Genomic DNA, 21145 nt, shown 5'->3' on the forward strand with positions numbered 1-21145 from the left:
TCAGGCATAAAACACACCACTGCATGATTGGATTTTTCTTCCACTCAGCTACTAACACACATTGTATCGCAATGACCTTTTATGTTTACAAGCAAAATTAGATAATTACTATAATAACACTGCTTACCGCTCTCATTAAGTGTCAGTCAAACCTCGGCATATTCACTCCACTTAGATCATACCAACCATATAAAAGGAAATATGTAGAAACTGGGAATAAACCTGCTTCATGTAAAAAGTAAAAGAAATGCATATTGGGTGGGAAGAAATTTACAGTAAGGATCATTCTGAACAGAGCCAGTGCAATATTTTTCAATAAAGCATGTAATTCAGAAATTGATTAAAAAAAACAAAAAGAAAAGCATGTACTTGTATTCCTTTATGAAATCTACACCCTACATGAAAAAAAAATCTTAACTCCACTTATTTCTCATGCTTTAAAATAAGTTTGAAAATGTATACCATATTCATTTAAAAACAGTGTTTGCACCAGACTGCATCTTTAGTTGTCATTTACTGCCCTGCATTTCAGCTAAATCAGCCGCTTTCCATTTTTCACAATTATTAGTCTTAACACACAGTACCTGAAATACGTATCACCATCACAACTAGGGTTACCAGAGTAGTCAAACATAACCATTACAGGCATTCAGACGTTGTCTCTACAGAAAAGCTGTAGCTAACACAAATGAAATGTCAACTTTTGGTCACTTTAATAAAACTCAATGGGGGGAAAGCAAAAAATGTTGAGTAAAAATCTCAACGACTTCCTCGTAAAGTTTGCGACCAAATTACTTTTGCGAATGTTCACAGTGTATGTAGTAAAATTTTGCAATAGTAACCCGGTTTCTTCGATAAAATATTTAATGAAACTCCAGAGCAGGTTTTAAAGGTTCGCAGTGTGCAATTAAGATTAGCAATGTAATAAAAGTCTAATGAAGAATATTATATTGCAACAGGTGAATTTTTATTCACAAAGTTTTGCTTTTTGCATACTTATTAGATTCCCCCCTATGTACTAAAAGCATAATCTGCATAAACAAAGAAAACTCAACAACTGTTTTTCTTCAATTCATTTGTTGTCATTGAGGCTGGTGATAGCACCAAGTGGGTTCATGAAATTGGATGGAATTCTAATGAGTGGCTACAATTATATTTTCCCCCTGCAACTTCACCAGTCCTCAAATTGCTCTAGTGTAGAACAACACTGTTTTTCAAAAAAGGGTTCCAGTGCTGTTTAGGTTGGGCCATCATAATACCCCTGAATACATTACATTTAGTCGCACAAACAGAAAATAATTATAGTAGATTACATAAATGTGTCTAAAGCAATTTTTTTGATTCTCTATCTATCTATCTATCTATCTATAGATATTTAATTTGGGTAGCTTAGCAAAAAGGTGTTAGATGCCTTGCAGTAGTGTATATCTCCTCTGACCTGTTGTGCTCGTACTCATTCCTTCACAGCAATGGACACACACATTCACACTTGAACTTGGGCTGGATGCTTGGCTTTCACTAGGTCTGAATTCCAGCAATCACAAAGGCTGGTGCTCCACGTATATATAAACACACATATTTCTTAATACTTATGAACCAACAATGAAAAGGCTACTTGTTGCGTGATTTTAATTCTGCGCCTGATACAGAAATGTATGCAAAAACATAATACACAAATATATACACAAAAAATGTACACTTACAATTGTAGTATCCAGGGAAAACATTTCACAATTTATATTTAACATTTTAAGAAAAATCAGGTCTGACAGCAGAGACATGGACACGATTAAAAAAATTACTTTCAGAAAGTTTTATTTGTCCCAGTTGAATTTAGGGAGAAGAATTTGTCGTGATCAAAATGATTACAGTGCAAACTGCTAAGATTTTTCAATGGCTCAGCGGGTCTCTAGTCCCCATGGAAACTAAATCTCATACATTGTCTTCCACTCAGCTGAAGAATTAAATGTTAGGGCCTTTTGTGCCTGATGAGATTTCTTCTCTAACCTTCCAGCAACAGACTTCAGTGCTTCCTCCTGACTCTCTTCTAATTGAGATGCAAATTAATCTCTGCGGCTGATTACACTTCCCTTAAAGCTTCTGACAAGTGCAGCTGTAGCCAGAGTTTGCAGACGCTCCAACAAGTGACTTCAGCTGTCTTTACTTGAAAACAGCTGCTGAGCATCTACTGTCCTCAGATTCAGAGGCACCCTATGCTCCATGCTACCAGAAACAAGCAATCACCTGGTAAACTAGTCCGAAGACCTTCGTAGAGCCTTCTAAAGACAAACATCGGCAACGGAAAGCAGTCAAGAATGATTTAAGTGAAAGAACATTACTCAGTAATAAGGTCAAAGTCTTTGTCTTCTAACCTGATTTGCGCATTCACCGTGCTAAATCAATAATACATAAATATACATGTTAATTGCTAAAGAACAGTAGTAGTAGATCAAAAACAGGAACATGTAGCATTTGATGGAAGCCAGAATGCCAAACAATTGATTTTTTCTTACCACATTTACATCCTTAGCTACAGTAACAACAACTAATTAAATGGCCACTATATTCCCAGTGGTTTCTGGAGAACCGGGCTTAGAACAAGTGACTACATATCTCATATCACAGTTGTATGCCATGTTTCTGCACACAATATGAGAAAACCCAAGCATATCTGCTATGGTGAGTTCAATTTAAGGCCACATTCAGCTGCCTATGCAGTCAATGACATCTTGCCACTGCCCCTGGTAGATTCTAGCTTCTTTTAAAGGGATTTTGACACAACAAAAAGTCTATGAGCATGAGACAATGGCAGTTTAGGTTATTCCACAATTATAAGGTCAGTCAGTATCACCATTTTAGACGCAAAGGACAAGAAAGCAAAAGGAGAATATATATACACCACCTATATAAATGAAATACAAAGTACAATAAACATTAAAAATAGTGATGATTTAACAACTTATTCAAGTGACCAGTCCCTATATAAAACCAGTGCAGTATCAATTGACTATTATGGTGTCGTTTACAGTATACCTGCACATCACCTGAGTGAGATATCATCAAAAGAATATGCTTTCTCCTCTTTCATAAATATATTCATAAAAGATAAGGAAAACGACATTAACGGATTCAAAAAATGTTGATACTTGATGTGCGATCTGATCTATAGTTGAAGTCAATATCTATTATCTATTGTAAACACAGGCTATAATATTTGGCTTTAATATAGAGCAAGGCTGTCCAACCAGAGGTCCTCAGGCCGGACATTGAATTCCAAAAGATTGCTATGGTCCTTAAAGGGGAACTATCACAAAAATGAAAATTTAATAATAGCATCAGCATACTGAAATAAGAAACTTTGTAAATACAATCAATTAAAAATTCTGTATCGTTTCTTAAATAATCAAGTTTATCTTCACTATTCCTCTCTCAGCATCTGTTTCTCTTCATTCTATCTTCATGCAGGAGTGTCAGATGAATGATCCAATATATCTTATAGGGGGGCTCCTTTTGCCTAGAAGATGCATTAGAGCTCAATCTATTAAAATCCCCAGAAATCGGGTCTCTCTACATGCAGAATTTGTGCAAAAGAAAGTTATTTTGTTAGATTTTGTTTGTACTGGAATTAGTTATTTGATCTAATTCATCTGTTAGGAAAGGGAGCCCACCCATATAAGATATATTGGATCATTCATCTGACACCCAACTGCTGCATGACGACAGAATGAAGAGAAACAGATGCTGAGAGAGCATCAGTGAAGATAAACTTGATTATTTCAGAAACAATGCAGAATATTTAATTGATTGTACACTGTATTTACAAAGTTTCTTATTTCAATATGAGGATCCTTATATTAACTTTTCATTTTCGCTATAGTTCCCCTTTAACTACTCTTGGGCTCTAGCAAAAGCACAGAACCTTTGCACTACAGGAATATAATGGGTTTTCATTAAGAGGCAACTTAACGAATACTTCATTTATACTGCTAGTTATTTGCACAAAAGAGAATTTACCGACATGTAAATTGCCCCTAAATGCAATGCTTCTTAACTTTTTCCCAAAGGACCCAAAGCAAATCTGTTACAAATCAAACTTTAATAAATATTTGTAGGAACACTTTATAATATGAAAGGTCATCATGGGGAGCCACACTAAACAGAATGGGACCCCCTTTTTGCAGTCCTGACCCATAGGATAAGAATTGGTTGGTGAGGTTGCTAAAAAAGCAGCGTTACAACATGCCTTTTAATTATTTGATTTCAAAATCACTGAATATTTTAAATGACATTTCCGCATATATCAGAAACATAAATGTAAAAGAATTTGCCATATATACAAGCACAGAGATGTTGCGATTTTACTTTTGAGTGATTGCCGCTTTTGATTAATATACTGTACTTACACACATCCTGCAGTTATTCAGAAAGCTTCTTGAATATGGGCCCCGAGGGTGCAAGCTTTGAGGTTGACCCAACAACATTCACTGCTACAGGGAAAATAGATTTTGCACTGCATATTTATATGCAACAGTTTCAGCATAAAACAAAGCTAACCCTCCTGATAGGAAGAATTAGAACATATTGATAAATTACAGCAGTGTGTAGACTTGTCAGAACAAAAAACAAACTTACCAGTTAAAATCCATTTTGTGGATAGTGGAATCCTAGCTAAAAGACTATAAAATTAAAAAAGGATACAAGCTCTGGTAGAGAGGTAAGCGGGACTTCACAGCTCTGCTGGCATTGATACAGGTAGCACAAACAAGTGTTGGCAGGAGCTTCTCTGTTACAATTGCACCATCAAAAAGTGGACCAAAAAATGGCACCTAAAAATAAATAAATAAAAAACACACAACATGAAAATTATTATGTCAAACCAGCTTTACAGAAGGCTTAGGACACAATTCTATGGTGCAGATTTGTCAAAATGTGAGATTAGAACTCAACACAAGAAAATTCACTCAGTATCTATTTATTCCCATGGGATTTTTAGAATTGTATTTATCAAATAGTTATATCTACCTTTAAAGGAGAATGAAAGTCGTCTTGCACTTGGGGGTGCTAAATGTTAGGCACCTCCAAGTGATTGTATTTACTGAAACCCCAGGCCAGTGCTCCTATCAGCAGAAAACTACACTGGCCTGGGGTTATTCCAGTGAGCACCACGGAACGATCCACTTCCGGCTTCTTCTTTCTTTGCGTGGCTGCGCATGCGCAGTAAAGCGAAAAGCCAAATTTTAACTACAAATTCGGCTATTTCACTCTATTGCGTCTGCCCCAGGGAAATTTGGACAAAGAATAAGCTGGGAGAGAAGCACTCCGTGGTGCTCGATGGAATAACCCCGGGGCGGTGCAGTTTTCTGCTGATAGGAGACCCATCACAGAGTGTCATCAGGTAAGTAAATACAATCACTTGGGGTTGCACCCCAAGTGCAAGATGACTTTCCTTCTTCTTTAACCCATTGATAAATACAATTATGAAAATCCAAAGGGAATGAATAGAAACAAAGTGAATTTTATAAAACTATATGAAACATGGAGCTTAGTGCAGAGGCCAGCAATTCCAACAGTGCCAGTGCTCTGTAAATTAAAACTAAGGATTGTGCTTTTGCACTTCCTGAAGAAGTAATGAAGCACTCAAATTTGCAAGGTGAGCCAGGCAAAGCTTCTTAATCCAATTTATGTAATTTCCATAAGATAAATACAAGAGGGAACTAAAAAACACAGGAATAGTGGCCATGTGCAGCAATTCTTTCCCCATCCCTGTGGCAAAGATGTGCAATTTGTATAGTCTGATAGGTCACCATAGCAAAACAGATTGCACCATTTCTTCTTAATCAGTTCAGTCAGTGTATCTACCCACATCCCAAGCCTGCCAAGTTTGGAACACAAAATCTTTTTTTTTTTTTGATCCACATATTTAAACATTATTCTTTATTTATATAAATCCAACATATTATGCAGCACTTTGCAGTTCCTACCCAAGCAGAGTGTATAAGACAAATAAGAATTTATTGAAATTAAAAAAAAAATAATAAAAAAAAAAATTGTAGATTGCAGATTGTGCCCTGGGCCGAAATCAAACTCAAGACCCTAGTGTTGCAAGACAGCAGGGCTAACAAGAGCCAAGGGTGCTGCCCACATCTGTTTTGTTACATTCACATAAGCCAAAACGAAGCCCTTTTATCACACAAGATGCACCTTAGATACTAATTCAGTCACGACTGCCACGCACCTGCCAAGAAAGCCTTCTTTTCAGCATATATAACACTGTTGCTTGGCTTACCTAGATTTCTAAAACTCAGTTGCTACATTGGCTTGCCATACTTTCTATTACATTTTTCACTTTCCTGTACAATGTGTGAGCAATACCCTTTCCATTGTTAAATATTCCACCAAATCCACCTCTGAGCACAAACAACTATGGTCGTCTCTTTTTGGACCTCCAGGACTTTACTTTGGCTCCACCACACCTGTGGAACTTGTTGCCTTTTGACACACCACCTACAACATAGGCAAGCCCAACCTAAATAAAAATCCGGTCATCATCATCTGAGTTCTACAAAAGAAGCCCCAGTAGCTCCCCATCTTATTTTTTGCCGATTCCCTGCAGATGCTCTGTGCGGATGTTACATACTGATGTCACATACATACTAATAAATGTCATCATATAAGGCTGATTAATAATTAATACAAATGTTTACCACATGATAGCTCAGAAACCAGTGCAACTAGCATCACAATTTAAACAGTGCCCTGTAGCATCAGCTTATATTACAGTCCAAACTCATTTTCTGCTTGTTAATTTGCAATGACCCCTACGCTTAGCTTCTCAACAGCTGCTCAGAGCCCAATGCAGAGCATGCGAGTGTCGCAGACACTTTCCAAGATGGTGACCCCCTGTGACAAGTTTGAACTCCTGGATCATTGCTGCTATTGAGAAGCTGAGACTTTAGGCTGGTGCAAGTTCAGTATATAAATTTTTTCGCATTTTAGCCATATTTTTTTTTAGGATTTAATTATCCTTGAAGGACAATTAGATAGATGGTTTGCTTCTTTAAGTCACTGCTTTGTGATCTGCATCATGATAGTCACAGTAACAATTTACTATTAATTTATGTATTAAGTGTACCCCATGAGTGCAAGTCTATATAGAAAGGCAACATCTTCTCTGGTTGCAGGATGTCACTATATACTATCTGCTATACCTCACTCTTTGTACAGTGCTGTGTCATATTGATCCATACATATCTACGTATATTAACTGTTGATTTTTTAATTAAGGAGACTTGAATGAATTTATACTGTAAATGCTAAAATGCAGTTTTGCTTGCTAAACAATTTCACAGTTTGTTCAAAGAACATTTTCTATGGCTGGTACCATCGGTATTCAGTCATTTAAAGTAATAAACCTCCCAGCACAAAAAGCATTAAAGATGCTGATCAAGTCCACTCTTACAAAATGGACAGCGAGTGCAAAAATGTAAAAAAAAAAAAATGAAAATGAGCATGAACGTCAGAGTATCGATTGATTCAATCACAATTGTCTGCTGTCCTGAAGAACACAGCAGGGCAGATTGAGAAGCTTCTCTGTTAGAGACAAAGTGCTGCCTCTATTGAAGGACTTTGATAGGCTCACTTAGGTCCTCCAGGGAGAAAACAGCCAGGCTTGACACCAGATTTGCACCATCTGTTCCTCTTTTTTTTTGGTTTTATTGTATGTGCTTATCAACCCCTGGCTGACCACAGCTTACTCAAACACAAATAGATAAAATCTCTAGTAAATATAATTCATAGAATGGATAAAGCTATATTGGAATTATTTAAATGTCATGTAAATGCTATATTATGTCCCATATAATTTATGTAGCATCACAGACAGGATTCCTGAGCTATGTCGATAAGCATAGAGACCTGCATCTTCATTTAAAGCAAGTTTCACTCTCAGGGCTCTAGGTGAAACAAGGATGGAGTGTCCACCCAATAAATAATTTTTGGGTGAACTCTCTCAAAACAGTAGCTTGTACTTGATCCAAACTAAGATATAATTAATTGTTATTGAAAGCAAAACCAGTCCACTGGGTTTATTTAATGTTTAAATGATTTTCTAGTAGAAGATCCAAATTAAGGAAAGATCCGTTATCTGGAAATCACCAGGTCCTGAGCATTCTGGACAGGTCCTATATACACACCCACACTATATCTACCTATCTATAAATGTTTATACATAATTATATACCTACATTTACAAATATAGAAATAACCACACATATATACATACATACATACATTCATGCTGATTTTACATTTTTATATCTTCTATTTTATTTGTCTATTTTTATTCTATTTATCTAAAGGCAAATTTACCTGAATACACAACATATTTCCCTAAATAATTAAAAACAAATGGAGCTGTACCTGCAGCCTTACAGAGCACATATGGACCAATTTATCAAAGTCTGAATTAGATTTTTTATACAAGCTTTGTGCTCAAACTCACAAGTTAAATTATTGAAGTTTCAAAAACTCAAATTTTGGATATCTATGAAACACAAATGCAAAAATGTGGCAACTAAAAGCTGCTGAATTTGTGTAGAAGTGAAACTGGGGTTGTCCTAAACAAAATTGAAGCAATTTTTTTTCAGAGTTTTTCTTTTCTTTTTTCAAATTTGAGAGTTGGTAGACCAATTGAAAATGATGAGTGGGAAAAAATTCATTGTATTTAAGTTTTTTTCACGCTTATTCAAATAAAAAAAACTCTATAAAAATAAGCGTCCTCAAGTTGTGAAAAGTCTTTACCATCAATAATCAACAGGAATTACCTGAAACAGAACACAGACATACAGTAGCTTTATTAAAGGTAGAGTTGTATTTACCCTGACAAATTCAAGTTTTTGAAGGTATTTTCAGTAAAAACTTGAATTTTCATGTTAAAAATAAAAAAAATTTTTTTTTCGGGGTTTAAGAAAAAACAAAATTCGAGATTTATTCCCGAAGCTGGAAATAACTTAAATCTGAGAATACTCCAGCTAAAACCTGTCAAGTCACCTAGAAGTCAATGGCAGAGGTTCCTTGAACCATTTGAAGATGATATTCAATTTTTTTGGTGGGTTTCGCTTGAAAACTCTATCAATTCGGGCGAGTTGTGTTTTTCCCCCAGAGAAAATCTGATCAATTGGAGTTTTCTGGTTGTTTAAAGGACCAGTAACAAATTAAAAAAAAAAAAATTGTTTCTACATAATTAAAAAAAAAACCAAGACACATTTAACTTTAAATTTGGAAAGTCTTTATTAATAAATAACTTACCGATACGCCACTTGCGCTCCTCTGTAGAAAAGGCAACAGGGCGACGATCCATCCTGCGGCACTCTATTTCTCCTCCCTGCCTTGTATAGGAGATAGCCAGGGAGGAGAAATTGAGCGCTGCACGATGGATCGGTAAGTTATTTTTTAATAAAGACTTCGCGAATTTAAAGTTAAATATGTTTTGGGTTTTTTTTCCCGTTATGTAGAAACAATTTTATTTAAAAAATGTTTTATGTTACTGCTCCTTTAACTGATTCGAGTTTTTTCTTAAAACAGAGTTGTGAGTTCATTCGAGGTATAAAAAAAAAACTTGCATAGCTCTAATATTCAACCTTTGACAAATAACCTCCTCAGTATACAAAGTCCCCTTACCTTCGGAAACCTTACAATATGTATATTTACTGTCCAAATTTTCTAGCAAACTTTCCAATCTTACATTGTACTATATACACTTCAGAAATCTAAGATCAGACCATATAATATCAAGCAATTTTTTTTTTTTTTTTTTTTTTTGCATCATTGATTCATTAAGAAGGAAGGCAACAAGCAAATAAGGCCTATTATTAGCAAATACCTGTGACTTTATACAAATCAGCAGATAGAGGGAGCAAGCCATCTTCAATGGAAGTGGAGCACAACTTACCTACTGTAATAATTAAATGCACCTTATTCATTAAGGAGCTCTAAGAAAAATGGTTATTTTGTGGAATTCATTAAAAAGTAGACGAGGTTAGCTAAACCTCTTGAATACAAAGCCCTGTGTTCCACAGTCAATGGCAGCAGTTTAAACACTGGGGAATGGGTAAATTATTGTACCAAATGGCTGAGAATTAATCTCTGATGACTAGCAGCAATCTAACGAGGCATCTGTGTCCCAGGGAACCCGTACTATGTCCCTGGCGGTATGCGTAGTGTGTAGAGTCGGCACGGTATTCTTTGTCCTCTATTGCAGGCAGCTTTTCACCTCATTGTTTAAAATACCCTCATACATCTGTGACGCGTGGAATGCTTTCACGCTAACAGACTTACTATTGTCTTCCTCTGTGGCTTTGTCAAGCAAAACCTGCCTTGCGGTCTGTGATAATTATATTGCTTAATTAATCAAATGTAAAAGGGGGGAAGATGGTAAATTGAGAACAAGAGTGTAATCAGTGATTGTAATATATATAATTTTTTTTAACAAATAAAAAAAAAAAAGAAGAAGCTAAAAGCAATTAAGAAATCATCTAAAACAAACATTAAACCGCTCCGATCTTATTACCGCTCCAGGTGTCCTCGTATACAAGCAAATAAAAAGACTAACATTATGTATATAAAAGGCCAAATGTTGCCATGGATGCTGTAACCTGATAGAGAGGACAGCCTTTTCATTTGATTAGGGAATGCAATTTAAATACCAGGGACTGAAGCCAAACAACAGCCATGTCCCTGTGCAAGCCTCTCTCATTCACCCCGGGGTCACTTGCTGGTGAAGGAAAAATCAGTAGCACTTGCCCTGGAAATGTCTGGATTCATTTTAGTACAGTGCAAATGTTTTTTTGCACATTTAAATTTAGAGATAACCTTAATTTCTTTCTTTTTGTTAATGTTAAGACAGTGAATTTTATCAAAAAAACGATTGGCTGTTCAAAGAACGGATCGACCGGTGACTCATTCAACCAATTGTTTTATTTTAATCAAATAAAAGGCAATTCAGAGGAATATTAAAGCATGTTCATTTTCAGCAAGGCAGTCACTCATCTTATTTCTTCCTTATCCAAGGACATCAGATTTTATTTTATAAAATGTATGAAAGCAAGGGAATTTTTTTAAGAAAATAATTGTAAAAGAAATTCTAGATTGAGAAGAGAAAAGATGGATTATGGTTTAGAAAATAGTGAAATGTTTGGTAAACCTCTAGACAGCAACAAGTACAAAGGGTCAAATAATGGTGATGCCTCCCCCCCGAAGGAATGAAGTTTTGTTGGTTTTTATTTTTCTTCAGAATGAAAGAAAATGTCATTTGAATTAACTTTCCTATACACATTCAATTTAATTTTTCAGTGTTCAGTTTTTCTTTGTCACCCCAAATTGTTTCTCCCACCAGAGCCAGGACTCCAGTTGGGGGAAACAATATTTTTTTAAAATGTCCCTACGAATGCCAGATTTACCTATACTAGATATACCATGACCTGGATGAATGAAAATCTTCATAGTCATATAATAGATGTTCTAAAGCAAACACACCAGTTTTACCATTGCAGAGCAACACTACATTATATTTCCATTACATTAAAACACTTTAATTTTTTGGTGTTACTGTTCCTTTAAAGAAGAACTAAACCCTATAAACAAATGTCTAACATGCCACATTCTATTAATAAGACATAGTGCACCCATATGTTAAACAGTAATGATCCAGGCCATCAAAACTCTGCATAGAAGCTCGCCATCTCTGATTTTGTTAGGTGTGTCAGCAACACTGCACATGCTCAGTGCGCTCTGGGGGTTGGACACATCATCATGAATGAGGTTCATCTCTCATAAAAGCAGATGAAACAGAGCCGATTGTACAATTCACATGCAAACTGCACTAGTTTTTGAGCTGCCATGTTATGAGATCTTTGGCCTGCACCTTCCTTAGTACAATATTTACACCTAACCTCCGATACCCTTGTATCAGTTACTGGTTGTTTCTTGTATCTAATCTGTACATTCATTTTATACACTTATTTATTGCACAGTGCTGCGGAATAAGTCAGCGCTTTATAAACATATAATGATAATAAATAAGTATACATTTCACATTCAGAGAGGGCAGAAAAGGGCATAGACAAGGAAAAATAAAATATTTTCACACTCTTTCTTATGGTTAATTTTGCAAAAGTAATATATATATTTCTGTTGGCATTTGAATTTTGTTGATATGCAGGGAAAACTATATAGGCAACAATGAACTTACCTGCGGTTTCTTCATTATCTCTATAAAAAACATATGATTCTTCATGGGGTAGATAATAATTAAAACATCTCCAAAATCAGTGGGTATAATACCCTTCCTGTAGTTCCTAGTATGTTCCGACCACACAATTTGTACTTCATCATTCCCCAAATGACGTAGCTGAAAAGGGGAGAGAAAAAAACTCTTTATTTAGTAATAAAACAAACAATTCTGTCACAAATAATCACTAAATAAAGGATTAATTGAAATAACCGTAGCTGGTTATATTAGTAGATTTTTGCTTGGGTCCTGCAGTAATTTACGAATTTTACAAATTGGATTCAAAATAAAGTAATTCAGAATAACTAAAAACAGAAAAAGAAGAAGAAGAAAGAAGTGTTTACAAAGATAATTCTGCCCCTGGAAAAGTATTTGCCTGCATGGGCAACATAAGCACCACACAGGCTAAGGTTAGAAATAGTTTTTTGCATCATGATGATAGAACACGTGGTAGGGATGACACCCTTGAACAGCAAGGATTCATAAATCTCTATTAATGGCAAGCTTAACGATAGCAAGAAAAGGGACTTGCTATAAAACGAGTATGCCTTAGTCTTAGTCCTATAGAAAAAAATGTACATGTACATGTACAGAAATGCTTTCTAAATACATTAGGCTACTGTATCTACATTCACAAAGGGCAAAAGCAGTCTTGTCTGCTATATGGGGTGATTTATTGATTATCCAGCAAAAAGTTGCTGCTGTTGTGTGTATTCCTAGCAAATGAAATGATCCTGAATGAGTTATGACTTCTAAATAAAGTGTACTGGCCATGGCAGGAAATCAGACTCTAAGATATGTGAACAATAACCCCTTAATCTGTAAACAAAACAGTGTAGAGTGCAAGTGTAGTTCAGCAACATCTTGAGCAAGTTCAGATATATAACACACTTGGCATTCAGGTCCAATTAAGGGCCTACTCTATTCATCTTGTCTGAGCTGTCTTTCCTTAGTTATCAGGCTTTGCTTTAGAATGCACTTGCTTCCAGCTGCAAGAACAAGTGATCCATTTTATAGCTTTACAAAAATAATGTATTACTTTAACCCTGCATGGCGCCAGAGGGGCCTTACACTGTGCATTGCTCTGCAAGGCTTTGGAGAGAGATCCCTGGCACTCGAGAGGTTAGGAGGCTGCCCATATGCCTCTGTGATTCAATAGTTGAAAAGGCCATCCAGTTTCTATTTTGTTCCCCCTCTTTGGAGCATGGAGCCTGCCGGGCAGCACGCCACTAGTGATATTGGTCATAGTACACACCTAATGGTCTGACCTCTATTCCGTACTAATTGCATTACATGGCCAGCTGGCTCCAGTGAGAAGTTGTCTGTTTGATTGAAGAATTCCTTCTCTTGAGTAGGCACGGCTGCTGCTTTCACGGGACAACTCGAGCCTGACAACCCCATTGTTTTCTCGACAGTGTGCCCATCCTAAAATCTAAGTTTTATTTGTAAATTAACCAAGAAACTTCCTGCCAGAACAGCGGTGCCTGGAGTCTAATAATGTGCTCCTTTCATTCCCTTTCACTCTTACTGTATCACTGCCAATTTGTTTTTCTGCTGCTGGCCAGCCCCAGGCTATAAAAGCCTGGTAAGACATAAGTGCAATTATAGTCCTAGAGTCAAATGAATTGGACAAATCCAATAGCACAGCCCTGTCCCCACTTTACAAACCCCTACAGCAGTTAGATTAGCTGCAAAAAATCTAATCTTGAAAAAGCTGACAAATTTCTCCAGCAAAGGAGCAAGAGTTCACTATGGGGTTGCATCCAGGTCCCTGCAAGGAAAAGGTTCTGTCATAAACGAGGCCAAGTAGCAAATAAACCTGGGTTTTTTTTAAAACTAATTTCAGAGCTGTTAGACACAATTTAGTTGCTAGAAGAAGCAAGACTGCAAGAAGCTGTTAGGTTGATTGATTTTTATTCCAGCCAAGAGGCATCCTGATGGAGAATGTTTATTGCCAATGAATGCACATCTCTGAGCTGAAAAAGGCATCATGCAAGTCAGGCCTGTTTCCGTAGGGGATCCTTTACCTTAAACCAAGGCTTCCAATATTATTGAAGTGGCATCTTTTCAGGCTTAGTTTAACATCAGCACTGCCCAAAAGTCAAGGCAGCGTCCTTCTGCTTTATACAGCCTCCCATACAGTCCTACATAAATAAACCGTTCTTAATTTTCTATATTGATGACAAAAATTCTATTCTATTAATATGGCCATAGATATGCACTTTATAGCCTTGTGTCGGATGAACGCTCGTCCGTACCAATCCTCCGTCCTGCAACCAACCATTCAGATAAATAAAGTAGTAAACACAACAAATCACATGATGTTCTGGCCATGAGTTGACAGACAGCAATCACACAAAAAAAGTCAGACAAATAGTAGTGACAATCTCCTATTGATGTTGTCAGATAAGCAATACATCCGAAATACAGTCTGAAACCTTTGTTTCGCATGACAGCTTTACTAATACTGTACTGCAATATGTCGTCCATTCAAGCACACTGAAGGCAGCAGGAGGGGTTTGTGACCTAAAATATGTAACAGTATGAAAAGTAAGGAAGATGGCTCCAGGATGTCCATTTTTTTATAGAAAATCAAAATGACTGTTTTCTCTGCATTAGAGACACCCACCTTTTTGTTCAGCGAGTCATCAGAATCTGACACAATTCGTGTAGACACATGAAAAATCACTTCAACTGTAGAGGTAGCATAGTATGGAGCAGTTTGTCCAGTACTTCCATTCCGCTGTAAACCACCCATAAATCCACAATGAGTAGAAAGGTCAACCTAGTATATAAAACATTACAAGTGAATAAATAAACACATCTTTGTCTAAAAACCAAAATATATATATATATATATATATATATATATATACATATATACACATATAATAAATATATATATATATATATATATATATATATATATATATATATATATATATATACACATATAATAAATATATATATATATATATATATATACACATATAATAAATATATATATATATATATATATATACATATATACACATATAATAAATATATATATATATACATATATACACATATAATATAACAAACAACCAGTCGCCCTACACTTTCTACAAATGGGACATGGGCTACCCACATTCCGCTGTATGGCTATTGACCATCAACCCCCCCTCTCGAGAGGAGGTGACCGTGACCTGGCCCTCCTGAGGAAAGAATCGAAATGGATATACCGGCTGGACACTGTTACCCCACGAGGACTTAACGAGACACTTCCACTTGGATGTTTCTTGTGAACATTTATTACATAATTGCCTTTTTAGGTATATGACAGAGACTACACTGTTGCAATCTGTCCCACCAACTTCAGCTTACTTAAATTGCTACATTATTATCAATATACTAATGTATTCTCTTGTATCTCTCCTCCTACTCCCCTCTGCTCTTTCTCTGTTGTTTTTATTTAATTTTTGCTGCTATCTGCTGAACATGCCAGTGACCACCGTGCTTGCCTAATCTGATATCCGGCGTTATGTACGTTTTTACTTTAATATGTCTAGTATGTGGGCACGAACCAAAGTATACCCGCCTGCCAGGAGCTGAGCCCATAAGGTGGGCGCTCCCATATCTACCCAGATGCGACCGAGTCTACCCTGATGCATTTAATTACTTGTACTGGTTGCTTCCAGCAGTAGGCGGTTAACTTCTCCTACGCGCTGTGATCATAACCAGGCATCCTGCTCCTACATATAACGGCGGTTCAGGAGACGCAGGGAGCTGCGTTACCTGTGGCCGCCTTTCAATTAAATTGACTCGGGTTGCCAGATGACGGGTCCTAGGCAACGGGTGGCTATACAGAGGCTCACTGCGCTAGTGCGCACACCCACCACTACTAGCCGATGCGATTGGAGGCCAGACAATGGCTGTGAATTGGACTGGGCCCGGATTGCCTGTGAAGTACCTGTAAAGCCTATGATTGGCTAAGGACGTGCAGGCACAGGAGCGTGGTTTTTTCTGGCACAGCGATAGTGTACTCTGATCAGATACTCACCTGCTTTTAAGCATTTTATTCTTCACACGCACCTTTGCGCACTGGTTGTCCTCTTCCCCCCTCCTTTCTATACACTTCACGAGTTTGTCCTTTACATGCATTAGCTGACTGACAGCTACCACGGTTGCCTAGCAACAGGTCTTGGCGCCATTTTATGGGACGTGGGTTTAAATTCAGGGGCATTATGGGTTGTCTGAATGTTTGTTTCTACACTCCTGACGAAGATCCCTGTGGGGGATCGAAACGTTGAGCCACAATAAACATCTTTTTTGTTTTTTGCAACTTTAAAAAACCTGTGAGTGTCGCCATTTCTTACTTTTGCATTTACTCCAAACTGGCAGGCACCCAGGTATTCTCATTTGTAAACAGTGTGCACCTTTAGATTACCACCACATATAATATATATATATATATATATATATATATATATATATATATATATATATATATATATATATATATATATATATATATATATATATATATATATATATATATATATATATATATATATATATATATATATATATATATATATCCCTCCATTTATCTGCACGCACCACTCAATACAATAATTACCGGGTGCTCACCAAAATCCTCATACTCCACCAGATGAAAGCACTCACGGGTCAGTCATATGAGTACAAATAGCAAAAGTTTTATTCCAACAACCGCATATCTACGCGTTTCGATCCCACTGGATGACGATCCAGTGGGATCGAAACGCGTAGATATGCGGTTGTTGGAATAAAACTTTTGCTATTTGTACTCATATGACTGACCCGTGAGTGCTTTCATCTGGTGGAGTATATATATATATATATATATATATATATATATATATATATATATATATATATATATATATATAGTATCCTTGCAAACTACGGGTGACTGCCAAAATAAAGAGAAACATGACCAGCTGTCTAAATTGGCTGATTCAGCCCATCTGAAGGCTGAAATTATTTTACATGGTTTATATGTTCATATTCAATTCAGTAACTATCCAAGTTCTAAGGACTGGAGCAATGTTGTCCTGAAACATTTCTCATCAGAACAGAAATGCTTAACAACAGAATGATGATCATAGCACTTTTGTCTTGTTTGCATTCAGACGGGTATCAAAAGGAGAAGAAGGCCAAAACCATGTCAAGTATACTACCCAATAATAATGCTTCCACAATCTTCATAATAGAAAGTACTTGAGCCTAAACACATATACTGATGTACTTGCTAAGAAGGGTGAAGGATAAGATTTCTGCCTATATGACTTTTTCACTGCACACTAGATCACCACATATATGTCTGCACAGCTTAACTCCAGAAACTGCCTTTTTTATGTAAGGCTAGGGCGTGTTCAGCTGTCCCTGTTGATTACAATAAAGGGTCTGGTATCTCTGGAATATGCTTGGTTGCAAAAGGATTGCATTTTACACTGTAATAATGAGGCTGCAGCTTATCCACAGACAGTAGAACTATTCTATTGATATGTAGGGAAGTGCTTAACTGGCGATGATAAAACTTTGTCTCCGCAATTCATAGTGATCTCTGTACAATGGGGACATTTGAATAAAGCTTTCCTAGAAACCCCAGAGCTCTCATCCTTAATCAGCTTGAAAAATCTCTACAACATATATAAAGGTCAAAAGCAGCGGTCAAAAATGAATACAAATGAATGTAGTTCATATTCTGAGAGACAACACAGCTGCTTCCTACACTACTAAAAATCAAAATGGCAATGACAATGCTCCCTTTGTGACGTGTAAAGGGAAATAGAATATAGGTAGATAATGGGGCCAATATGAGCATGCTACTAGACCCACAATCGCCCGCCACCCCTCCCCTACGTCACAAAAGGGGCAGGGTGAGAGGCAAGCATCTATAAAAATTCAACCCGGAAATTGGAATTTGGAAGGTTGCGAGCAGGGAGTGCAGTCAGAAGAGCTCAACCCGCACATGACAAAGAGCGCGCAATGTCGGCCCGAACCCGCCCGACCCGCGGGTATCGGCCCAGCCCGCACATCACTACATGCTACAATAGAGTCCAGTTCAGAATTATAAATTCAATTAGTGGAATTCAATACACTCGCAGTTTGTAGAGAATACTTAGGAAATTTCCTGTTAGCGCTGTCTAATACAATAGGGTGAATCAGCGTAAACATTGTCCAAGGCCAGTGAAAAGAAAAGAACCAAAGTACCTCCAAAAAGTTTTAATGTGTGGAGTACAAAAATCAAACTTTTCAGGTGCTTGCTCCTAAAACGTTTGATTTTTGTACTCCGCACATTAAAACTTTTTGGAGGTACTTTGGTACACCGCAGAAGAGCATCTTCTCTTTTCTTTTCGCTGGTCTCAGAATTAACAAGTTGCAGATACAGGTATAGGATCATTTATCTAGAAACCCTTTATCCTGAAAGTCTTGAATAATAGGAAGATCACCTCCCATAGACTACATTTTAATCAAATAATTCAAAATTTGAAACGATATTTACTTTTTCCACTGCAGTAATAAAACAGTTCCTTTTACTTGTTCTTAACTAAGATATAAATAATCCGTACTAGAAACTAAACAATCCTATTTGGGTTTGAATCCAATAATTCCCATTTTTAAATATTATTTGTCTTTTCTCTATAATGATAAAATACCTTGTACTCGATCCCTACTAAGATATAATTAATTTTTATTGCCGGCAAAACCATCCTATAGGATTTAATTAATGTTTGAATGATTTTTAGCAGAATTAAAGATCAAGTGTTTCAAATTACAGAAAAATTCCTTATCCGGAAAACCTGAGGTCCCAAGCATTTTGGATAAGTGGTCCCAGCCTGTACTTAAAGCTCCTAGAAACACCCCAATACGATTTATGCTTAAATACATTTTATTTCTCTTATTCTTGTAAATAAAAAAAAATACTCTTCTTTACTTATTTACAAAAAAATACTCTTCTTTACTTATTTACAGTAGCTACTCAAATAAAATTCTTCTCTACTCACTTATAGTAGATGCGCATATACATTTTATATAGTTACCTCCCATCCAAGTCCTCCTAAAAAATCTTCATAGGCCTTGCTTCCAGCACTGTTTGAGAGAATGGAACGCTTATCCTCTTGTCCTTCAGCAATATAAAACACTGCAATCTTGTGTGTTTCACGGCTGTAAGAGAGACAACACTTAAGACCAACCTGGAACAGACGGTTTAAGCTAAAACATAATCCTTCAGGCATGCTCTTAAACAAAGACCTATAAAACTAGGAACAACTGGCCTGTTTCACGGTTCTACCTGGAAATATTAGGAGTTGCTCTTAACCAGAGCTAACCTGGAACACCAGGACAATGTGTACCATTTAGTCACAGCTTTGGAGTCAGGGAGCAATTTTGGGTATCTGGAGTAGGTGTTGCCAAAAACTCAGACTCCTAATAAGTTTAAAGTACAAGTACTGAAAATAATCAAATCAGATTTAAGATCTTCTATGAAGGAGGATATGGCAGAAGCAATTCTGTTTCTAAAAACAAAACTTCAGTTAATTTTGGATTGTATTTAGCAGCTATTCTACAGTATATGCTACTGTATATGCCAGGTACAAGTTGTTTTAGGTTTTCTAATTGAGTTTGGTTTATGTAGTTTAACTTTGATTTTGTTTTAGAATTACCAAAGCATGTGGTTTATATTTTGAGCTTTGGCAGTGATAAAATACCTTGTATGTTGTGTACAAATCACCTTTTCTTCGGGCAACTAATCTGCCCGCAATGCCTTCCCGTCAGCTAGAACCTAAATCACCGGCCAGATGGCACTCGGAGTGCTTCATTTTGAGAATTCGCCGAAGTTGCCTCAAGAGGAAACTTCAGGTGACTTCGGAAAACAAAGCACTCCAAGTGCCATCCCACTGGCGATTTAGATTAGAGCCGGCGGGGAGGCAGTTCGGGGAGATTAGTCACCTGAAGAAGAGGTGATTTGTCGCCGGGCGACTAAATCTCCCCAAATCCCCAAGTCTGTCTCTGCCCTTAGAAAGACTATAGTTTACATAAACTAGATGTTGTGTAGCCATGGGGCAGCCATTCAAGCTGCTGGGAAAAAAAAAAGGAGAAAAGGCACACGTTACATAGCACATAACAGATAAGCCATGTCCAATACAATACTGTTTTATCGGTTATCTGTTATGTAGCCTGTGCCTTTTCTCCTTTTTTCCACCATAAATTGAGGAGTCAAAGTCAAAGGCTTTAAGTACTGACTCCACAGCCCTGCACTGGATGACATGCTCACAAAGACCAAACATACAGAGGTTCATATATAAACATTGGGCAAATTTGCACTTGGGCAGTAACCCATGGTAACCAGTTGATTGCTTTCAGTGCTCAATCTGCAGCTTAGAAAAAACCTAAACACTGATTGGTTGCTATGAGTTACTATTAGTTGCCCAGGTGCAAATTTGTCCACTTTTTATAAATGAGCCCCATAGAGTTGGAAAGAAGAGGACATGTAGAACATCTAAATTATATCACAACAGCTCCAAGAAGACCATTTCATTTATATTTGCTTATCCAAATGCCCTATGAAGTGTTGCCATGTCTTTACTGTTGTGCAGATATGTCTTATCTGCTTAATATTCTAATTGAACTACTGGAAAAGTTTTGCCCATGTAGGAGATAAATTGCCTGCATTACTTAAAGAGCAGATCTGTGGAGATTTTGGTTTGAAACGCAAGTACAGCCAGGAGACGCTCTGAATAATTGCTTTATGGATTTTTTTTTCCAATGAGCCATTGCATAGTCATAAATTACTAGCATTTGCCTACCTCACAACTTCTCCAATTAAATTAT

The 21145-nt window shown here is 36.8% G+C and overlaps 1 protein-coding gene across 6 annotated transcripts in view; it reads right to left on the reverse strand.

Annotated features, from left to right (window-relative positions):
• The window catches only part of ralgapa2.L (Ral GTPase activating protein, alpha subunit 2 (catalytic) L homeolog), a 223123-nt gene that overhangs the window by 70714 nt on the left and 131264 nt on the right, over positions 1-21145 (reverse strand). For 5 of the 6 annotated variants that reach the window (XM_018262908.2, XM_041562670.1, XM_041562669.1 and 2 more), the window contains 4 exons: positions 19357-19480; positions 14916-15071; positions 12248-12406; positions 4699-4826 (listed from right to left, as the gene is read on the reverse strand). In XM_018262908.2, coding sequence (XP_018118397.1) covers positions 4699-4826; positions 12248-12406; positions 14916-15071; positions 19357-19480 — 567 coding nt within the window. Of the gene's footprint in view, positions 1-1798; positions 3082-4698; positions 4827-12247; positions 12407-14915; positions 15072-19356; positions 19481-21145 lie in introns of those variants that run through there. The other variant, XM_041562673.1, reaches the window with a different exon arrangement.

This window comes from Xenopus laevis, chromosome 5L, assembly GCF_017654675.1.
Source record: "Xenopus laevis strain J_2021 chromosome 5L, Xenopus_laevis_v10.1, whole genome shotgun sequence".
In the NCBI taxonomy this organism is placed as follows: Eukaryota; Metazoa; Chordata; class Amphibia; order Anura; family Pipidae; genus Xenopus; species Xenopus laevis.